This window comes from Miscanthus floridulus, chromosome 1 (genome assembly GCF_019320115.1).
Source record: "Miscanthus floridulus cultivar M001 chromosome 1, ASM1932011v1, whole genome shotgun sequence".
NCBI classification, from domain to species: domain Eukaryota; kingdom Viridiplantae; phylum Streptophyta; class Magnoliopsida; order Poales; family Poaceae; genus Miscanthus; species Miscanthus floridulus.
The window spans coordinates 167,561,965-167,583,971 of record NC_089580.1 but is presented as its reverse complement, the minus strand read 5'-3'; the positions used below and the strand labels follow the sequence as shown (position 1 = coordinate 167,583,971).

General features: G+C 48.7%; 1 protein-coding gene and 1 pseudogene across 1 annotated transcript; both read left to right on the top strand.

The window, feature by feature from the left end:
- The first annotated feature begins 538 nt into the window (after nt 1-538).
- Nucleotides 539-21,986, top strand: LOC136501190 (kinesin-like protein KIN-5B). Its single transcript, XM_066496687.1, has 23 exons — nt 539-873; nt 10,304-10,430; nt 10,590-10,745; nt 10,832-11,169; nt 11,246-11,384; nt 17,139-17,236; nt 17,327-17,483; nt 17,564-17,633; nt 17,711-17,787; nt 17,920-17,973; nt 18,066-18,146; nt 18,260-18,371; nt 18,486-18,572; nt 18,655-18,830; nt 18,922-19,083; nt 19,211-19,318; nt 19,408-19,566; nt 19,642-19,725; nt 19,802-20,007; nt 20,119-20,220; nt 20,311-20,420; nt 20,497-20,648; nt 21,590-21,986. Exons 1-23 carry the CDS (start codon nt 647-649, stop codon nt 21,794-21,796), a joined length of 3,189 nt encoding a protein of 1,062 aa, XP_066352784.1. The 5' UTR covers nt 539-646; the 3' UTR covers nt 21,797-21,986.
- LOC136510652 (uncharacterized) lies at nt 11,999-13,494 on the top strand (annotated as a pseudogene).
- Nucleotides 21,987-22,007: the final 21 nt, after the last annotated feature.

Here is a 22,007-nt window from a genome sequence, read left to right as displayed (position 1 = left end):
GCAGTAGAAGCGGGTGTCGAGACGCATGCGCGCATGCCCATCTCTGCTGGCAAGTGAAATCGTGCTGTCGTTGACATTTCGATAGCTCCGAAAAAAAATTCTTGCAAACCACTGTTTTTTTTTACCAATTGCAAACTCCCCGTGTTGGGCTGTTGATAATTTATTTTGCCATTGATAAAGTCCCTTTTGACATGATCGTACCTTTTTGCAATCATGACAAGTTAAACCACTTTTTTATATATAATAAGAAGAGAAAGGAATAACCAAACTCAACTTAACGATCCGAGTCTGACCTGACTTTCGAGTTTGGGCTATATTTGTTCGGCGAAAGAACCTTCAGAACTGGGCCTCAAATTAAGTTTTTTTATAAGTGGGCCTCAAATTAAGTTAGGGTTAGTCCCATGACGGTCCAACACATACATGGCCCATGGACGCAGTCACCCACACGCCAGGCTCTCACTCTACGGTCTACGCTCCCCACACCACTGCTTAATTCAAATTTCTCCTCAACGGAAAATCATCTCGGCCTCCCTGCTCCGCTTTCCCCAATCCACCCCCTTCCGAGGAGCGGCGAATCCGCCCCAGAACCTCGCGATTTCCCTCAAATCACTCCTCGGATCAGAGCGTCGCGGGTGTCGCCGGCGGCATGGCGCAGACGCCGAACCCCAGCAGGAGGTCGTGGGTCGGCCCGGCGCCGATGCCATTCCTCACGCCGCGGCCGGAGCGGCGGCACCTTGAGATGAGGTGGGCGGATGGAGTGTCCCAAAGCGCTGCTCTCCGTAGCGGCGTCGGCGCTGTTGCCGGCAACGGTGGAAGCGGGGATGGATGCGAGAGGGATCGGGAGGTGAACGTTCAAGTCGTGCTCCGGTGCAGGTGAGAATTGTCTGTCTCCTAAAAATTTCTGGCCCCGACACTGTCCATATGAGTCTATGAATTGTGGTTCTGTGGCAAATTTGTGAAGCCCAACGTGTACACTGGCAAGAATCCAATTTTAAATAATATTTCATCACAACTGAATCATTTAAAAAAAAATTAGGATTGTAGCATCGGGATACAATGAAATTCGATGTAGGATCGTAAGGAGGCTTCAGTTTCTATTGATATACTATTAAATTTAGGATTTAGGATACATGGTGGAATTGATATCATTTTGTTTGGTAGGATCATAGTATCGTAAGATTCTACAATACGGATTGGGATCCTGTCAGCAGCGGCAGGCCCAGGATTTGAGGGCTGGGTATTCAAACTATACATGGGTACTATTTTTTTTGCAACCAAATGGCTAATATTCGGCATGTATAATGCCATATAGTTAAAACTGCATAATATATAGTTTAAGAATTGAGCAGAATTTCCATATTCAAGAATCTGAGCATAAATTGAAATTGTTTAACATAAATAGGTACCAATAGTTCAACATAGCAAAGTGGCAACATATGGAATGGCAACATATAGAATTGACAACCAAATGACAATAAAACTTACAAATTACAAGACAACTTTCCGATCCTTCATGCTTTGAAAACGGTTGATGATGTTCATCCTTTGCTTGCAAGAAGAATTCCCTTTCAATGAATGTAACCAAGCCATCATTCAAGTAATCTTGCCCCATCTTATATCTCAGCTTGCTTTTTGATATAGTTCATGGTAGAAAAGATACTTTCAACACCGGCTGTTGCAACTGGGAGAACTAGCACCAATTTGAGAATGTTAGATTACCATAGTGTCTCCTTGGTTATTGTGTTAGTTACTCCTAATTACTCTGCTATGCGCCACCCTATGTGGGCTTAGCCCCTGGCCTTCCCAGGCTAAGGCTCTATATATTTGTAATCCCTGTTGAAGGGTCGAGATGGCGACTAGAGGGGGGGTGAATAGTCTTTTCTAAAACTTAATCGCGTCGGCTAACCGATACAAATGCGGAATTTAAACTAACGGTCTAGCCAAGACTACACCCCACTATATATGTTCACTAGCACCTTGCAAAGATAACAATTATGCAACAAAGGTGCCGGGCTAGTTAGAGCTCTCCTAAACAATTCTAGGAGTAAGGTCACATAAACCTATGCCACTAGTACTTTAAGCAACAAGGGAGCTCCTACACATGCTAGTAAGCAAAAGCACAAAGCTAACTAAGCTCACTAGCAATGCTCAATAACAAGGCAACCAATGCCTAATTAGAGAGCGCAAATACTTAGTTACACAAACTAAGCAATGTGACTAACAAGGTTACTAAAACCAAATTAGCCACGCAAGGGAGCTACTTCTATGCTACACAAGCAAGAAGATAATTAGCAAGCTACACAAGCTATCTAATTACAAGAGCAACTACACAAGCTTAATATGTATAAAAGTAATGGCAAGCTTGTGTAATGGGGATGCAAACCAACGGCAAGAACAAGGTTGACACGATGATTTTTCTCCCGAGGTTCACGTGTTTGCCAACACGCTAGTCCCCGTTGTGTCGACCGCTCACTTGGTGGTTCGGCGGCTAATTAGCATCACCCGCTAAGCCCGCACGTCGGGCGCCGCAAGAACCTACCCCTTGAGTGAGGGTAGCTCAATGACACGCTTTACTAGAGTTGCTCTTCGCGGCTCCCGCGGGGCGAGCACAATGCCCCTCACAAGCACTTCTCCGGAGCGCCGCACAAGCTTCTTGCGCGCTTCGACGGAGACCACCACCAAGCCGTCTAGGAGGTGGCAACCTCCAAGAGTAACAAGCACCACCGGCTTGCAACTCGATCACCTAGTGCCACTCGATGCAACCTCACGATGCAATCGCACTAGAATCGCTCACTCACACAATCGAATGATCACTATCAAGTATATGTGTGATGGAGGGCTCCCAAGCACTCACAAGCATGGACACTAAGTCCCTTGAGGTGCTCAACACTAGCCATGGCCGAGGGCCACTTCTATTTATAGCCCCAAGGGCTAAACTAGCCGTTACCCCTTCACTGGGCAACGGTCGGGCCGACCGGACGCTCCGGTCGTGTTGACCGGACGCTCCGGTCGTGTTGACCGGACGCTGGACCTCAGCGTCCGGTCGCTCGCAGACGACCACGTGTCCCGATTCCAACGGTCACTTGACCTGACCGGACGCAGCAGCTATAACTGACCGGACGCTGGACCCTCAGCGTCCGGTCGTTTCCAGTAAGCTCCCGAGCATGACCGGACGCGTCCGGTCGAACGCGATCGGACGCAGCCAGCGTCCGGTCACACTCCAGCTACTGCGTCACCGTACGTCAGCCTGACCGGACGCAGCCTTTCAGCGTCCGGTGCATTCAGATCCAGCGTCCGGTCAGTTGACCGACGGCAGCATCTTCTCCATTCTCTTCACCCTTGCTCAAGTGTGCTAACCACAAGAATTTGCATCCGGCGCAATAGAAAATAGACATTCCATTTTCCCGAAAGCGCCAAACCCATCTCACCCCTACAAACACCACCTCCTTTGTAAATGTGCCAACACCACCAAGTGTACACCACCATGTGTATGTGTGTTAGCTTTTCTCAATCATTTCCCAAAGGATATTAGCCACTCAACTTGCCACGCCACTCGATCCTAGCGACAATGCAAAGTTAGATCACTCGAGTGGCACTAGATGACCGATATGCAAACAAGTTTGCCCCTCTTGATAGTACGGCCATCTATCCTAAACCCGGTCATAAACTTCTCTACACACCTATGACCGGTGAAATGAAATGCCCTAGGTTATACCTTTGCCTTCCGCATTCCATTTCATCTCCTCCAATGTCGATGCAACACATGCACCAACACGATCAACAATGATATGATCCACTCCATATCATCACATGATCATATTGGTTCATCGATCTTGACTCTACTTGCTCTTCGCCGTTGCCATCGTCCATCGGCGCCAAGTCTTGCTCAAGCTTCACCGCCACGCGGTCCATCACTCCAAAGCCTTTGACTTGCCCTTCACGCTTGCAACCGGTCCATCAAGCCAAGTCTTGTTTTGATCTTCTCCACCTTGATCACATGACTCAATGTCATGTCTCATGTGCATTTAAGCTCCTTCGTCATCACATGTGTGAGCTTTGCAACATCTCCAAGCCATTTTCACCTTCATGGCATATGTTGCTCACACACATGTACCTGTGGACTAATCACCTGTGTATCTCACATAAACACAATTAGTCCACCTAAGTTGTCACTTAATTACCAAAACCAAACAAGGACCTTTCACCTGTGTAAACATAATCTAAGTCAGATTGGCATTCTGCCTTCATGGTATCAGACGCCTAATTCGGGTCCTGTGCCGACCCTTCCTTTCCCGCCCACCTCTCCTCTGCTTCCGCCCCTTCCTCTCCTCTGCTTCCGCACGCTGCTTCCGCCCCTTCCTCTCCTCTGCTTCTGCTCGCGCCCATGGCCTCTTCAGCCGCCGCACCGCCTCCTCTCACCGGCGATTCCAGCACCGGCGCCTCGGCTGCCGCAGCCGCTGCTACTGCCGCCAACGCGGCCCTGCTGCGCGATGATGCCACCGCGGTCGCCCGCGGCTCGAGGAAGAAGCCACCGCCACTTGAGCGGCCAACACCGAGCGCGCCGTCCAGCTCCAGAAGGAGGCGGACCTTCTCAAGTCCGCCGCCGCCGCCCAGGAGCGTGTTCGTGTTGCTGCCGACGCCCTGTCCAAGGAGCGCGCACAGGCCGACGCCCTGGAGGCGCAAGCGGCTGCCATCCGGGAGCGACTTCGTCTGGAGGCCATCCACGACGATGAAGCCCACGACGACGACGAGCACTCTGTCTCCTCTGAGGCTGCTGCTATTGCGCACCTGCACAGCCAGGCCTGCGCCGTCCAGAACATCAAGTATCTGGTCCCCATCGTCCTCGACCTCAAGTCCCCCCACTACTCCAAGTGGCGCGGCTACCTTCTCCTTGCTCTTGGTCGGTACTCCCTAAAGGACCATGTCCTCAGCGACGATTCCCGCCCCACCGATCCGGTCTGGTACCGCATGGACTGCGTGGTCGTCTCCTGGATCTTCAACAGCATCTCCACCGACCTCCTCGACGTCATCCATGAGCACGACGGTGTCACTGCTCGGGTGGCTTGGCTCGGGGTTGAGCGGCAATTCCTGGGGAACCGTGAGTCCCGGGCTTTGCTCCTTGATGCTGAATTCCGCAACCTCTCTCAAGGCGATCTCTCCGTTGATGACTACTGCCGCAAGATGAAGGGCATGGCTGACGCCCTCGCTGATCTTGGTGAACCCCTCAACGACCGCACACTGGTGCTGAACGTCCTACGGGGCCTCAATGAGCGGTTCCAGTTCATGGCTCAACTCATCACTCGGTAGAAGCCGTTCCCTCCGTTTGCGGACGTCCGCACTGATCTTCGTCTCGCTGAGCTCAACATGGTGCAGCCCTCAGCGGCTCCTTCTGCCCTTTTCGCCTCCTCATCAAGCAGGCTGCCCTCCACTGCGTCGACACCCAGTTCTGCCTCTCCGCGCCCCCCTCATCCTCAGGGCGTGCTCCCTACCGGTAGGGGCTCTTCAGGCAGTGGCCGTGGCCGGCGTCGCCGCGGCGAGCGCAACCAGGGCAACCAAGGCGGCCCCCAGTAGCCGTCCCTCTACAACCCGTGATCCGGATCCATTCACATGTGGCCCGGCCCCACGCCTGGTGGTCCTCGCACTCCACCAGCACGCGCCGGTGTCCCTCCTCCTCAGCAGCACGCCATGATGGCTGGTTGCCTTCCCCTGGCTACCTGGCACCTCCACCAGGGCCGGGCCTCTACTCACCGGCGCTGCTACCTACTCCTCATGCGCCACCTCCAGCGTGGTCTCCCTGGGATCCTCATTCCCTCGCCCAGGCTTTCAGCACTGTCTCGCTCACTCCACCCACTCCGCCGAACAGCACGGACTGGGTTTTTGACTCCGGCGCCTCCTCCCACATCGCCTCCAACCCTGGTATTGTTACCTGCACATCCTCTTCCCCCTTTCCCTCCTCCATCGTGGTGGGTAACGGTGCCACTCTCCCTGTTGTTGGCACTGGCTACTCGATCATTCCCGGTCCTTTCGCCTTAACAATATTCTTCTTGCTCCTGGCATTATTAAAACCTTTTATCAGTTCGCCAATTCACTACTGATCATCATGTTTCTATTGAGTTTGACCCTTCTGGCATTTCTGTGAAGGATCTTCGTACCAGGAACGTCCTCCTTCGATGTAACAGCTCTGGGCCCCTCTACACATTGCAGCTACCATCGACGCCTTCTGCTCCCTGCACTCTTGTCGCCACTCCTTCATCGTCCATCTGGCACCGCCGTCTTGGTCACCCCGGCAAGGAAGCTCTTCAACGCCTCACTCACTCTTCTTCGATCGCCTGTAGTCAGCCTGCTGACGACCATTTATGCCATGCCTGTCAGCTAGGACGTCATGTGCGTCTTCCGTTTACTAGTTCTTCGTTGAGGGCTTCCAAACCATTTGATCTGATACATTGTGATTTATGGACATCGCCTGTTCTCAGTGTATCTGGATTCAAATATTATTTAGTTATCCTTGATGATTTTTCTCATTTTCTATGGACCTTTCCACTTCGCCTTAAGTCTGACACCTTTTCCGCTCTTTCTAGTTTCTTCGCGTATGTTCGTACTCAATTTGGGTGCCCCATCAAATCTGTCCAATGTGACAACGGTCGCGAGTTTGACAATTCTGTCTCCCGCATCTTCTTCCTCTCTCACGGTGTCTCTCTTCGCATGTTATGTCCCTACACCTCTCAGCAAAATGGCAAAGCTTAGCGCACCCTCCGCACCACTAACAATGTCATCCGCACGCTACTCTTCCAAGCGTCCATGCCCCCCTCCTACTGGGCCGACGCCCTTTCCACTGCCACATATGTTCTTAACCGTCTTCCCACCAAGACCCTCAACATGACTACTCCCTTCTTCGCACTCCATGGTACTCCACCCTCCTACCATGAACTTCGAGTTTTTGGGTGCACCTGCTATCCCAACCTCACTGCCACCACCCCCCACAAACTTGCCCCACGCTCCACTTTGTGTGTCTTCATCGGCTACTCCCCCGATCACAAAGGCTACCGGTGTCTCGACCTCACCTCCAACCGTGTCATCATCTCTCGTCATGTCATCTTCGACGAGACGACTTTTCCTTTCTCTGGACACCGGACCTCACCTCCCAAAGAGCTTGATTTTCTAACTAATGATGAGCCTCTACCAGCTCTTTCACCTTCTGCAGGTACATCTGTGCGGCCTCTCGACGCCCCTCTGCAGACCGTGCCGCAGGCTGCGTCCGAGTTGCCTAACGACACCTCGTCGGTGCTGTGGCCCCTCAGCCCGACTGGGCTAGCGTCCCGGCCTCCTCCACCAGGCTTCTCCGCGCCTCGGCACGCACCGCCCATGGCACAATAGCCACGAACGGTGCCTTCAGCGCCCTCCCAGGTGCTCCTGTCGGCCCCAGCAGCACCCCCTGTGCTGCCTCTGGCAGCTGCCCCGGCCCCAGCAGCACCCCCTGTGCCGCCTCTGGCAGCAGCCCCGGCGCCCCCTGTGGCTCCGCCTGCTTCCCGTTTCAACAACGTCTACTCCCGGCGCCCTTCACCAGCTGCTCCTCCTTCACCGCCGACACCACCACCAGCTGCCGCTCCTCCTCGCCGCTCCAACATCATCCCATCTCCGCCACGGTTCATCAAAGCTGATCCTCCACGTCCTGTTGGTGCTGTCCCCATCCCACCGGTCGACAATACTCATGGCATGATGACCCGTGGGAAGTCTGGATACATACAGCCGCGCCTCCATCTCCACGCCGAGGCTCTGTCCCCGATTCCCCGGTCTTGCCGCGACGCCCTTGCTGATCCTCACTGGCGTCGCACCATGGAAGATGAATATGCTGCTCTCATGGAAAATCACACTTGGAACCTTGTTCCTCGCCCCGACAAGGCCAACGTGGTCACAGGCAAGTGGATTTTCAAACATAAATTTCACGCCGATGGCTCGCTGGACAGATACAAGGCTCGTTGGGTTCTTCGCGGCTTTACACAGCGTCCCGGTATTGACTACGATGAAACATTCAGCCCTGTTGTCAAACCTGCAACTGTTCGCACAGTCCTCACTTTGGCTCATTCCCGGGATTGGCCAATTCATCAACTAGACGTCAAAAATGCTTTTCTCCATGGGACTCTTTCAGAAACAGTGTACTGCTCTCAGCCAACAGGGTTCGCCAACTCAGCTCTTCCTCAGCACGTCTGCAGGCTCAACAAATCTCTCTATGGCTTGAAGCAAGCCCCCCGTGCATGGTACAGCCGTTTTTCTTCATTCCTGCTCTCCCTGGGTTTCACTGAAGCAAGATCAGATACATCTCTCTTTGTTTACCATCGCGGTACAGAGACCATTTATTTGCTGCTCTATGTGGACGACATTGTGCTCACTGCCTCCTCCCAGCAGCTCCTTCGCCAGGTCATTGATGCTCTGATGAAGGAATTCGCCATGAAGGATCTTGGCCCACTTCACCACTTCCTTGGCATGGCAGTCCAACGACGGGTTGACACTTTATTTCTCTCCCAGCACCAATATGCTCTGGACATCCTGGCTCGCCATGGCATGAGTGACTGCAAACCATGCTCCACCCCTGTTGATACCTGCACCAAGGCTTCTGCTGATGATGGCCCTCCTGTTGCTGATCCCACAGCCTACCGTAGCCTTGTGGGAGCTCTTCAGTACTTGACCTACACCCGGCCCGACATTGCTTATGCCGTCCAGCAAGTTTGCCTTCACATGCACGATCCTCGGGAGGTTCACTTTGTTGCTGCCAAACGGATCCTCCGCTATCTCCAGGGTACTCTTGATCATGGTCTCATTATTCCTCGGACTTCTCCGACACAGCTCGTCGTCTACACTGATGCTGACTGGGCTGGCTGCCCGGACACTCACCGATCCACCTCTGGTTGCCTTGTCTCCTGGTCTTCTAAACGACAGCCCACTGTCTCTCGCTCTAGCGCTGAGGCAGAGTACCATGCTGTCGCCAACGGCGTCGCTGAAGCTTCCTGGTTGCGGCAGCTTCTCCAGGAACTACACCACCCACTCGACTCCGCCTGCATCGTCTACTGCGACAACGTCAGCGCCGTCTACCTCTCCACCAACCCTGTACAACATCAGCGCACCAAGCATGTGGAAATCGACCTCCATTTCGTCCGAGAACGCGTTGCCATTGGTGCTGTCCGTGTGCTTCATGTGCCCACCACCTCCCAGTTCGCTGATGTCTTCACCAAGGGTCTTCCTTCTTCTGTGTTTCAAGAATTTCGTTCCAGTCTGAATGTCCGCTCTAGCGACGTTCCGACTGCGGGGGGGTGTTAGATTACCATAGTGTCTCCTTGGTTATTGTGTTAGTTACTCCTAATTACTCTGCTATGCGCCACCCTATGTGGGCTTAGCCCCTGGCCTTCCCAGGCTAAGGCTCTATATATTTGTAATCCCTGTGTAAACATAATCTAAGTCAGATTGGCATTCTGCCTTCAGAGATGTTTGTAAACAATGTTGAACATATCAACCTTGTCCTTTTTAACAAGCATCATGGACAACTCTGCTAGACCTCTCAAATTTGTGAAGCTTTCATCATTTTCTTTTCATACTTGAGACCTAAAATTAAAACAAGAGACTAGACTAAGTAGTTTGAGGACAAATTGACGAATTGCTATCCCTAAAACTTCGTGAGGAGTGAATCTGAACTTACAGGTCGGAGGTTGCTGCCTGGTGCCTGGTGCCGGCGGCCGGCCTGCTTGCTGCCTGCTAGCTGCTACTCGCACGCTGCCGCGCCGCGCCTCCTGCCTCCTTGCCGTCGCACGCCGCACGAGGGCACGAACCGATCAACCGAGGCCCTAAGGGTTTCTTTCGCCAGAACAAGCCGCGCGAACCGAGTCGATTCAACTTTCTCCGTGCGATTGCGGGAGCAGCGGCCAGCGGGACAGGAGGGCGACCTGGAGCACCGAGCGTGCATCCGTGGGCCTCAGCTAGACAAAATGGGCCGCGGGGCAGCACTAGGCCTCGGATGGGAAACGAAAACGATTAGAAATTGGGCTGAATTGATTGTACAGGTAGGAAGTTCACTGTATTTTTCTTTTTCTCATATATAGACTTGTATATACATTATATATATGAAATTTTTTGCCAAAAAATTTGGGTATTCAATTGAATACCATTGAATACATGTGGGCCCGCCCCTGCCTGTCAGTGACAACCTTGAAGAGTACCCGGTGCTTCATTGCTGCTATGAGAAAACCTTTTGCTACCATCGCGTAATTGCGCCTGACTGTGGCTACCACTGCTGGCGCATTTGTCTGTCTTGTAGGCCACTGAGTGAGGAGGAGCAGAGAGCGAATGTGCAGAGCGCCATCTCTTGTAATGACCTGAAGAGGGAGGTCACAGTTCTGCACAGCCTCTTCAAGCAATTAGACAAGACGTTTACCTTCGACAAGGTAAAGCCTCTTTGGACCTGTGTGTGTGTGCGCGTGCACGTGTTTATCTTTTTCTATATGATTGTAGAGATTTAACTTCTGGTTCTAAAAGATGCTGTATTATGATTCATATTGCTTACCACCATTGTTCTTGGATATGTGGTTGTTGTTTTGTCCTAGGTATTTGGACCAAAATCTCAGCAAAGGTCGATATATGACCATGCTGTTGCACCAATAGTGACTGATGTCCTCGAAGGCTATAACTGCACTGTCTTCGCCTTTGGGCAGACTGGAACCGGAAAGACATATACCATGGAGGGAGAGATGAGACTGAAGGTACCCTGAATATATGGACATCATCTATGATGAAGACAGGAAGTTCCTTGTAACTGCTGAACAATTTGTCTTACCTAATATGTTAGGTCAGTGAACTACCAGATACTGCTGGTGTCATCCCTAGAGCAGTGCGCCATATATTTGATATGCTTGAAGCACGGAAGGCTGATTATAGCATGAAGGTAACCTTCTTAGAGCTCTATAATGAAGATATAACAGATCTATTATCTTTGGAGGGCCAAAGCAGATTCCCTGAAGGTAGACAAAAGAGGCCTATAACTCTTATGGAAGATGGCAAAGGTGGCGCCGTCATAAGAGGACTTGAAGAGATTGTTGTCTACAGTCCTAGTGAAATATACAGACTTCTGGAACACGGGTCAGCTAGGAGACGCACTGCTGACACTGCACTAAATAAGCAAAGCAGGTTCTTGATCATTCCGTTTCTTTCTTATTTTGGTACAGCTGTCGGGGGCTAAGCACTCTGCATTCTGTTCTTGCAGCCGATCACATGCTGTTTTTTCTATAAACATCCATGTCAAAGAAACAACGGTAGGAAATGAGGAGCTCATGAAGTATGGGAGGTTGAACCTTGTAGACTTGGCAGGATCAGAGAATATTGCTCGATCAGGGGCAAGAGAGGTACTTTTTTTTATATTGCCATTTGCCACCTATTAGCAATAGCATTACCTGTTAGTTTGTTTACCCTATCTTCTCCAGTTGGGTAATTTGGTTTAATCGATGTATCCATCTTGTCTACTTTTATTGAATCATTTGGTCATGGTACATCATGTGTAGAAAATGGTAGAAGTACATGATTATATCTTGGTGTACGTATATATATTATCATAAAGATAGCTATATGGAATAATGAAATAACAACTAAATACCATCACAGACTGGCATAAGCGGTCATACTCTGCAAGGTGTTAGATGTATAGGAGGTGTATATGTTTTCCCTCTACTTGGAGGGCTTCTTTGCATATGTACATTGATATACTTGCCCTCTTGGGCCTTGCAATAGAGCTGGTCGGTCATCTTCTAACATGGTATCAGAGAGCTAGCTTTTCTTACCTCATACCAATCCCACCGATCCGTGCAAGCCGTCGCGAACCCGCGCCGCACGTTCGCGCGCCCCTGCGCTCCGGCCCGCCGACGGGGAGGAGGCGCCGGAGCCTCTGTCTCTGCCGCAGCCGCCCGCTAAGCGCGGGCGCGGAAGGCCCCCGAAGCCGCGCCCCGTGGGCTTCCCCGCAGGCATGCCCGGAGCTGCCCCCATCGGCGCACCTGGAGCTGTCGCGTCCCTCGCCGCTGCGCCGCGCCGGCCGACGAAGAAGACGACTGCGCGCCGGCCCGCAGACCACTCCCGCTGCCCTCCCGAGCGGCCCTGCGCGCCGGACGACTCTCTCCCGTGCGCCCCTTGCGGCCTCGCGGCTCCTTTCGTCCGCCCCTGTCGAGTCGCTCACTCACGCCCGTGTCGTCCGTGTGTCGGTCCAGTGAGTCAGCCGGCCCTCCTCTCCTCTCATTCTTTTAACAAAAAAAAAGAAAGAAAGAAGAAGAAGAAGAAGAAGAAGAAGAAGAAGAAGAAGAGAGGCTCGTTCTCTCCTCCATGGCGTCGCCCGGGGACGCCCTGGCGTTGTTCTGGTCCCTCGGTGTCTCGTCATTTTCAATGGCACCAATTGGGGTGATTTTGTTTTCCATATGGAGGTCCACATGGATGGGCAGCTGCTGTGGGGCTACCTCACGGGTGAGCGGATCTGTCCTCCCCATCCTCTTCTTCCCACGTCGCCCACATACCCTCCAGATGCTGATGATGATGCCAAGAATGCCTTACTTGAGGCATTTGAGACTGAGATGGAGAGCTACCAGTCTGATCTCGGTGTCTATGAGACTTGGCTGCGCGAGGAAAAATTTGCTAAGGCTATCTTACTTGCGAGCATGGAGGTCGATCTCTCGTTATCCCTTAGAGGTCTTGCCACTTCACACCTTATGTGGGATCACCTCCGTCGCAGTTACGAGATTCGTAACGAAGCGATGTACCTTGCTGTTGTTGAGGAGGCTCAGTCGCTTTGTCAGCTTGACTCCACAGTTGAGGCCTTCCACCGTCAGATGACAGCTGTTTGGCATCGCCTGGACAGTTTGGGTGCTGAGTTCTGCGGTGGTGGTACTTGTCGGTGCTGTGATCGTCATCGGGACCAGAGAGACATTCTTCGCCTTCACATGTTTCTCTCTCGGCTTCGTCCCGAGTTTGAGACCGTTCGAGCACAGTTGTTGACTCGTCGTCCACGCCCATCGCTCTCAGAGGCGATGCCTGAGTTACGAGCTGAGGAGACACGTCTTCGAGCTGGGGGTGTGACTTGTGCTCCGCCGCAGCCCTCCGTCCTAGCAGCCACACCTCCCCAGGTCTCCCCGCCTCCGTCTCAGCCCTCTCCTGTGGTGACGGGGGCACCTTCTGGTGTTCAGTGTGGCTACTGCAAGCTCTATGGCCATGAGGAGAAGGATTGTCGTAAGAAGCAGCGCGACCGATCAGGGCGTCGTGGCAGACGCTCTTTTCAGGGCTCTGGTGGTTCCTCTACTTCACAGAGCACTCGTTCCGTGTCTGCAGCGGAGCAGGAGGTTCTTGCCCTGTTTCGTCGCCTCACTACTGTAGCTCAAGCCTCCGGTCACGGGACTACAGCTCAGGCTTCTAGTTCCGCTCCTCCATCAGGTATATCATCCCCATGGTTCCTCGACTCTGGTGCCTCTTTTCATATGACACCTCATGCAACACACTTGTCCTCTCTATCTTCCCCCGATCCACCTATTTCTATTCGCACCGCAGATGGCACTTCTCTTCCTGTTGCTGGGAGAGGTTCTTTCGACCTCTTCGTTTAATGTTCCTACTATTTCGCATGTTCCCAAGCTCACTATGCAACTCTTGTCTGCGGGTCAAATCACTGATCATGGCTGTCGCATAATCCTTGAGTCTGATTCTTGTTGTGTTCAGGATCTCCGTACGGGCCTTTTGGTGGGAACTGGGCCTAGGTGTCGGGACTCTCAACGCCTCTGGGAGCTTGATTGGGTGCGTCTTCTTTCACCCGTTTTGGCTCCCACATCACCCAGTTCTCCAGCATCCGTGTCAGCTGCTTCGTCTACCACTTTTTTTGTGCAGTGGCATCGACGTCTTGGCCACCTCTTTGGTTCTAGATTGTCCACTCTTGTTGGTAGTGGTGTGTTAGGTCCTGTTTCTGGTGACACTACTCTTCATTGTATGGGTTGTAAACTTGGCAAACAGTTGCAACTCCCCTACCCTTCTAGTGAGTCTAAGTCCCAGAAACCTTTTGATCTTGTTCACTCTGATGTATGGGGTCCTGCACCTTTTGTTTCAAAAGGAGGTCAATCATATTATGTTATTTTCATTGATGACTATTCGAGATTTACTTGGATTTATTTGATGTCTTCTCGTGGTCAATTTCTTTCTATTTACCAGTAATTTGCCACCATGATCCGTACCCAGTTCAACTCTCTCATTCGAGTTTTTCGTGCGGATTCTGCTGGTGAGTACATCTCCACTGCTCATCGTTCCTACCTTGCTGAGCAGGGTACTCTTGCCCAATTTTCATGTCCTGGTGCTCATGCTCAAAATGGTGTTGCCGAGCGCAAGTATCGCCACACTCTTGAGACTGCTCGTGCTCTCTTGATCTCTTCTATGCTTGCTCCTCATTTTTGGGCTGAGGCGGTTTCTACAGCTGTTTTTCTTATAAATCGCCAACCCTCTACTTCTCTTCGGGGTTGCACTCCCTATGAGCGTCTTTTCGGCACCCCTCCTTCCTATAGCCATCTTCGTTGTTTTGGGTGTGTCTATTACGTCCTACTTCCACCTCGTGAGCGCACCAAACTCACTGCTCAGTCTGTTGAGTGTGTTTTCCTTGGGTACAGTACGGAACATAAGGGTTATCGCTGCTATGACCCTGTTGCTCGTCGGATGAGGATTTCTCGGGATGTCACCTTCGATGAGTCCCGGCCTTACTATCCTCGTTCCCCTTCCGGTTCTTCTGGTACCACTGAGTCCCTCTCATTCCTCACTTTACCTGAGTGGTATCTTCCGCTGTCGTCTCCATCCTCTTCACCACCTCAGGTATCTTTTACTCCGCCTCCACCATTACCACCACCTACTTCTCCACCTTCACCACCAGTCCCTCCTCCACCATCATCGTTGCGTCCTTCCTGTGAGATCACTCACTACTACACTTGTCGTCCGCGCCACCACTTGACTCTTCTCCGTCCGTCCTTGGACCTCATCCTAAGTCTCCTCCTCGCTATTCTCTTCATGACCGCAGCACCCTTCGTCCTCCCGATCGCCTTGGCTTCACTGCTGCCGTCTTGGCTGAGCCCGCGACCTATCGGGAAGCTGCCGTTCACCAGGAGTGGCAACATGCTATGGCTGAGGAGATTGCTGCCCTAGAACGTACTGGCACCTGGGATCTTGTTCCTTTGCCACCTCACGTCACTCCTATCACTTGCAAGTGGGTGTACAAGGTAAAGACCCGCTCGGATGGCTCTCTTGAGCGCTACAAGGCTCGTCTTGTGGCGCGCGGCTTCCAACAGGAGCAAGGTCGTGACTATGAGGAGACCTTCGCTCCTGTCGCGCACATGACTACTGTTCGCACTCTTCTTGCAGTTGCTTCTGTTCGTCAGTGGTCGATATCCCAGTTGGATGTCAAGAACGCCTTCCTAAATGGCGAGCTGCGAGAGGAAGTCTATATGCAGCCACCTCCAGGATACTCTGTTCCTGATGGCCTGGTTTGTCGGTTGCGCCGTTCTCTCTACGGCCTCAAGCAAGCTCCTCGGGCCTGGTTTGAGCGTTTCTCCTCTGTTGTCATCGATGCTGGTTTTACGCCAAGTGATCACGATCCTGCTCTTTTTGTTCACACTTCCCCTCGTGGTCGCACCCTTCTTCTTCTCTATGTCGATGACATGATCATCACGGGCGATGATTCCCAGTACATTGATTTTGTGAAGCACCGTCTCAGTGAGACATTCCTTATGTCTGATTTGGGTCCCCTTCGTTACTTCCTTGGTCTTGATGTCACCTCCACATCTGATGGTATCTTTCTCTCTCAGGAGAAATACACTCAGGACCTCCTTTCCCGTGCTGCTCTCACGGATCACCGCACTGCTGATACTCCTATGGAGATTGGTGTTCACCTACGACCCACTGATGGTGTACCACTTGCTAATCCTACTCGCTATCGTCAGCTTGTTGGGAGTCTTGTCTACCTTGGGATCACTCGTCCTGACATTTCTCACTCTGTGCATATCTTGAGTCAGTTTGTCTCAGCTCCTACCCAGCTCCACTATGCTCACCTCCTTCGTGTTCTGCGATACCTTCGTGGAACTATCTCTCGGCGCATTTTCTTCCCTCGTTCTAGTTCCCTTCAGCTTCAGGCGTATTCTGATGCGACCTGGGCGAGTGATCACTATGATCGCTACTCTCTCTCTGCCTATTGTGTTTTCCTTGGCTCCTCCTTGATTGCCTGGAAAACTAAGAAGCAGACTGTTGTTTCCCGCTCGACTGCTGAGGCTGAGCTGCGTGCTATGGCGACTGTGATTGCGGAGGTGACATGGCTACGATGGCTTCTTGAGGATTTTGGTGTGCCTGCCACTGCACCCACTCCTCTCTCTTCTGACAGCATCGGTGCGATCAGTATTGCTCGAGACCCAGTCAAGCCTGAGCTCACCAAACACATTGGCGTTGATGCTTCCTACATGAGATCGCAGGTGCATGATCTGGTTGTGACGCTCCACCATGTGCCTTCAGAGGTTCAGCTAGCTGACTTCTTCACCAAGGCACAGACCCGGGCTCATCATAGATTCCTACTCTCTAAACTCAGTGTTGTAGATCCACCATGACTTTGAGGGGGGTGTTAGATGTATAGGAGGTGTATATGTTTTCCCTCTACTTGGAGGGCTTCTTTGCATATGTACATTGATATACTTGCCCTCTTGGGCCTTGCAATAGAGCCGGTCGGTCATCTTCTAACACAAGGATTATGGGGGGGGGGGGGGGGGGGGGGGGGTGGGGTTCTCGGCTAATTGTCAACAACACATTGGCTGATGTTTTCCAACTCGGTGGTCATTGCGATGTTCAGGGGTTATGGGGCACAAGGCCATTGAAGGAATCAATTCAGTTCAGTAATAGTACTGCATATTCTAGGAATAGCCATCTGTAGTTAGAAACTTATGTTGCCCATGAAATGGAGCATTTCCTTTTTTTTCTGGTGATCAAGATCTTTGTTATCATACGCTGAATAAAATTATCTGTATACACAATCTCACTGTGACTCTATATTATCATCCCAAAATATGCTCTTTCGGCAAGACAGTCCTGTTTGAAGTCATGATTTTGCATGCTGATAGGGTAGAGCAAGAGAAGCTGGAGAGATGAATAAGAGCCTATTAACTCTGGGACGTGTCATCACTGCGCTTGTGGAGCATTCAGTTCATGTGCCATACAGGTTATACACTGTACTTAGTTTTGATATGTAAGCTCATGGGCAGTTCATTTTGTGCGCAGGCAGTAATGCATACTCATATACTTTTATCAGGGATAGTAAACTCACTAGACTGCTAAGAGAATCATTAGGAGGCAAAGCCAAAACATGCATCATAGCAACAGTGTCTCCATCTGTCCATTTCCTGGAGGAAACACTGGTCACACTTGATTACGCTTCTCAAGCAAAAAGCATAAGAAACAAGCCGGAGGTGAAACTTCTATTCATCCATGGAGTTTGAAACTTTCAATTTTCTCAAAACGCTTGTTAGAAACTTAACAACTATTGCAGGCAAATAAAAAAACATGTGAATCTGTTATGCTCAAGGACCTCTACCAAGAAATGGAAAGAATGAAACAAGGTTCTCTGTTTCTCTCTATATCTTGCTGCATTGCTGACATTAGCATAGTATCTCATAAGTATATCGTCACTTGTCAGATGTCAAAGCTGCAAGGGAAAAGAATGGAATCTACATCCCTCATGAAAGGTTGGTCCTAGACGAGGCAGAAAGAAAGGTATAAGTACGAGTGTACAACACCTCCATCACCAAAACCTTCAGAATTTCATTAAATATAGTTCTTATGTGACTTCTGTTTATTGATGTTTACTATTCTTAATCCGTTAATCGCATTGGCTATTTATTGCAGAAAATGAAGGAAAAATTAGAAAATTTGGAGCTCAGTCTTGAAAAGCAGAACAAAGTATATGCATATCCCCAAATCTGATTTAGCTGTATTTTTTTTTCAATAACTTCAAAGTTGAACTGACTCTTATACTTCTGGTGATCTGGTAGGAAGTTGGAAAATTCAAAGGCTTGTACCAAGCAGAGCAGGAATGCCGCTTGGACTTGGAAAGTCAGAACAAAGATTTAAAGGTAAAGCACTTTGGATAACTTTCTTTTCATATTTTTTTCTGAATAACACATACTTCCTTTTCATTTATTTGGATTTATTAGGGTCCTCACATTTTGTACATATCCTTATTTAGGTAAATCTTGAAACCTGGAAGAGAAAGTTTCTAGATCTTCAAGAAGTTCATTGCAGAGCTAACACGTCGCTAAGGGAGAAGGACTTCATTATCTCAGATTTACTTCATTCTGGTATTTTTTTTTATCATAAGTAACTAAAGTAATTTCTAACTCAAAGAGTTTAATATATGTAAAACTCTTCCATCCATGGTCAATTGTTTTGTTGTTATCCATTATATTGTATAGAACACTTAATTCTGGAACGTGCAAAGGATTTGCGCAATACCTTGGAGAATGCATCCGGAGATACCACTGTACTTCTGAGTAAACTAGGTAATATATCTACTATGACTTGATTTAATCCAGTTTATCTTTCCTTCTACTGACTATGCATGTCTTTCACAATTATTTATAGAAAGGCAATCAAAAACTGAAGCGAAAAACAAAGGCTTGCTATCTGGTTTTTGGGCTGAATTGGATCATAGTCTTGGAGTTCTGCATGCTACAGTCGTTGGATCGGTTTGTGAACAGAGTAAAATTTTGGAGTCTATGAATGAACAAACAAAGTTGTACTTTTCAGCCAGAAATGAGGTGCCACTCGCCCACTCTTGAAATGCTATACTTTTATTATTGCTATCCCTACTAGCACACTAAAATAGCTACAACATACAATTGCTTCCAGTCGGAAAACCAATTGGAGAGAAGAATTGCAAGAGTCAAAGATATGTATGTCTCTGGGGTTCAATGCATGAAGGAGCTCGCTCATACCATGAGACAGCAATCTATCTTAGATTCCGAGCAGATGAGGCAGAACATATCTACTAATGCAATTGCTGTTGACAATGTATGGAATAACAGACTTTTGTTTGAATACAATCTTCTTTTTTGCGAGGATTGTTTGAATACAATCTAATGCAGAAAAACAGAGTGTTGAGTGCAATCTAATTATTCTCTGTACATGAACACTGCAGTTTCTAGCAATGATGGTTTCGGAAGCTGAGCAAGTTCTAAACGATGTTCTGAAATCTACTTCGGAGCTCAAGGAACTATTAGCCTTTTCTGCAAAACTACAAAATTCTGTATGTCTCCTTGATTTTGTTAGTTCATGTGCCTGTATGGAACATATTTAGCTAGACGCGTCAACTCACACGTGTGATTTCTTTTAAAGGGATTGAAAAGGAGTCTTACTTCTGCACAAGCCATATCAAAGACATCAATTGATTTCTTTAAAGATATCAGGATACATGTGTCTCAGCTCATCACTCTTATGGAACAGAATCAAATGGAAAGGTCCTCCAACCTTGTTAAATTCGAGAATGAGTTTAAGGTAGTTGATTTTGATATATGTGCTATACATTTCATTTATGAACAAACTCTCTGATGGCTTGCCACCTTTTGACAGGAAACTTGTGTTAAAGACGAGCAAGCTGCTCTGAATAAGATTGCTGCAATTTTATCAGAGTTGACTGCCAAGAAAACTACAATGGTCAGATTATATATTGCATGAGCAAATAAAATGGTCTTAGTATGACTTCAGCTTTAACTGATGTATCTTTTAGCAGGTTTCATCATATATCGGACAGCTGAATGAGAGATACAGTGAAGAGCAGAAGCACCAGAAATTGGAGATGTCCAACCTACAACAGGTTTCAGATAATGGCAAAAATGCGTGTGTCACTCATGTTGGAGTTATAGAGAGCCAGTTCCACGAGGATATGTCGTCGCAAGCTAAATTAAATGATCAAATGGAAGGCATCTTGCAGCAATGGTACCGATCTCACTTTACCTCAAACAACGTGCAGATTGAATCAGCTATTCATTCTTGAAGTACTTCTATTTCCATGATTTGTTTATGCTTAAGAGGCACTGTTCATTGCAGCTTGAAGAAAGGTAGCCATTCTGTATCTTACTGGTCACATGCACAATCATCTTTGCATGATCTTGGTAAGAGCTCAATCATGGAGGCTGATGATTTTATCGAGTAAGTTGTAATCATGTTTAGTAAAGTTATTATCATTGTTGATACTCTGAGCAGGGCTTCCAAGATGTCTTATCCGTTTCTTGTATGCAGGGAAAGGAGAAACAAAAATGAAAATATGTTCCAGGAAAGGCTTCTGCTTTCTTCACAGAATGATGCAGAGTTTCATGCCATTACATCTGATGTGTTGACTGCTTCCAAGAGTACGTATTTAACTTTGTGATCAATTTATTTTCAAAAGGAATGCATTTTCCTTATGTTTTATTTGCTCATTTTCAGATTCCCTCTTACTGGATCATGAAACTAGCAAGATGATAGAAACCAACTCTACCACTTTCTCGAGTCATCTGGAATTCCTGAATGAAAAACACAGTGAAGGCGCAGAATCTATAAGAAACCTGACGAGTAACTGTCTTGAGAAGGACTACATGGTAAGCTCTAAGGATGAAAACGGTCGAACTCGGTCGAAAAACTCATCAACCGTTTTCTACTTTTACATTTGAAATACGAAAGCGAAAGCGAAAACGGACAAGCCGGACACGAAAACGAACACGAACTTACGGAATATCTAGAATTTCGAAAACGAACCAATTCGAGCGGAATTATGTCGAACACGGTCGGTATGCGAAAATTCAATACGAAATACCGACCCACAGTGCATAGCATTAAACAAGTGCACGACCAAATACATAACAAGTTCACAACTAACAAGTGCATGATCTAGTTCAAGTGCATAGCATTAAACAAGTGCACGACCAAATACATAATAAGAGAGATGAGGCTGGGCGCCGTCTATAAGAGAGGGCAGCTAGCCACCGGTAGAAAGAACACAACTGCGTGGTGAGCAGCCTGTAATTGGGCTGTATGACCTGTGCAGTTGACCAAATTCGGTTTAAACCGAATTTTGAATTCGGAATATTTCAAATTAAAAGTAGAAAAGTAGAAAACGGTCGAAAAATGTGTAAACCGTTTTCTACTTTTACATTCGAAATACGAAACATCTCAAATGCGAAAGCGAAAACGGTAAAGTCGGACAAGAAAATGCGGATTCGGTCGGATTAAATATAGAAAACGATGCGGTTCAGTTCGGGATATTTCCGTTCCGTTTTCATCCTTAGTAAGCTCATCTGTTTAGACTAGAAATGAAAAGGCAAAGTGTAAGGATATATAAGATAATACAACAAAGCTAAACAACACTGTACTAATGTTGTCTGGCTGTAAAGTGGCTATTTCCTCATTGCAACAGAATTATATCACCTTTATGTGCATGCTTAAGTGATGAAGTGAATATTGTTCAATGTAAACCACCTTTGTGTCACTATCATTTGATTATTTGTTATATCCATTGACCTAGCTATTGTTCACCCATCAGGCTAATAGTCCGGTTCGAAACCATCCAAGGGAACTACTGACCAGTGCAAACAGCTTGGAATCAATTGACAAACTAAGAGCTTCTCTGCCAGATCTGGTGGCAAAGTTCAGGTTCGAGAACAAGTTGGATGAAATGGACAAGGGGAAGCAATGCTCCGATCAAAGGACACGCACTCCAAGAAGTCCTCTAACGCCTGTCAATCAGTGAAGAATGTGTCAAATTCTGGGATGCTCAAACGTTGTAAAGATGGCAAGATATCTTGCCGATCTGTCACCACCTTAATTTAGTGTGCTCAGATGTTAGGATGCTGCATGCAAAGATTCTGATTATTGTTAGTTAAGAAGGCCAAAAAAAATCGTTTTCTCTTTGTACTGTGTAAAATCAACTTAATATTCTCAGTGTTATGCCTTCCATTTCT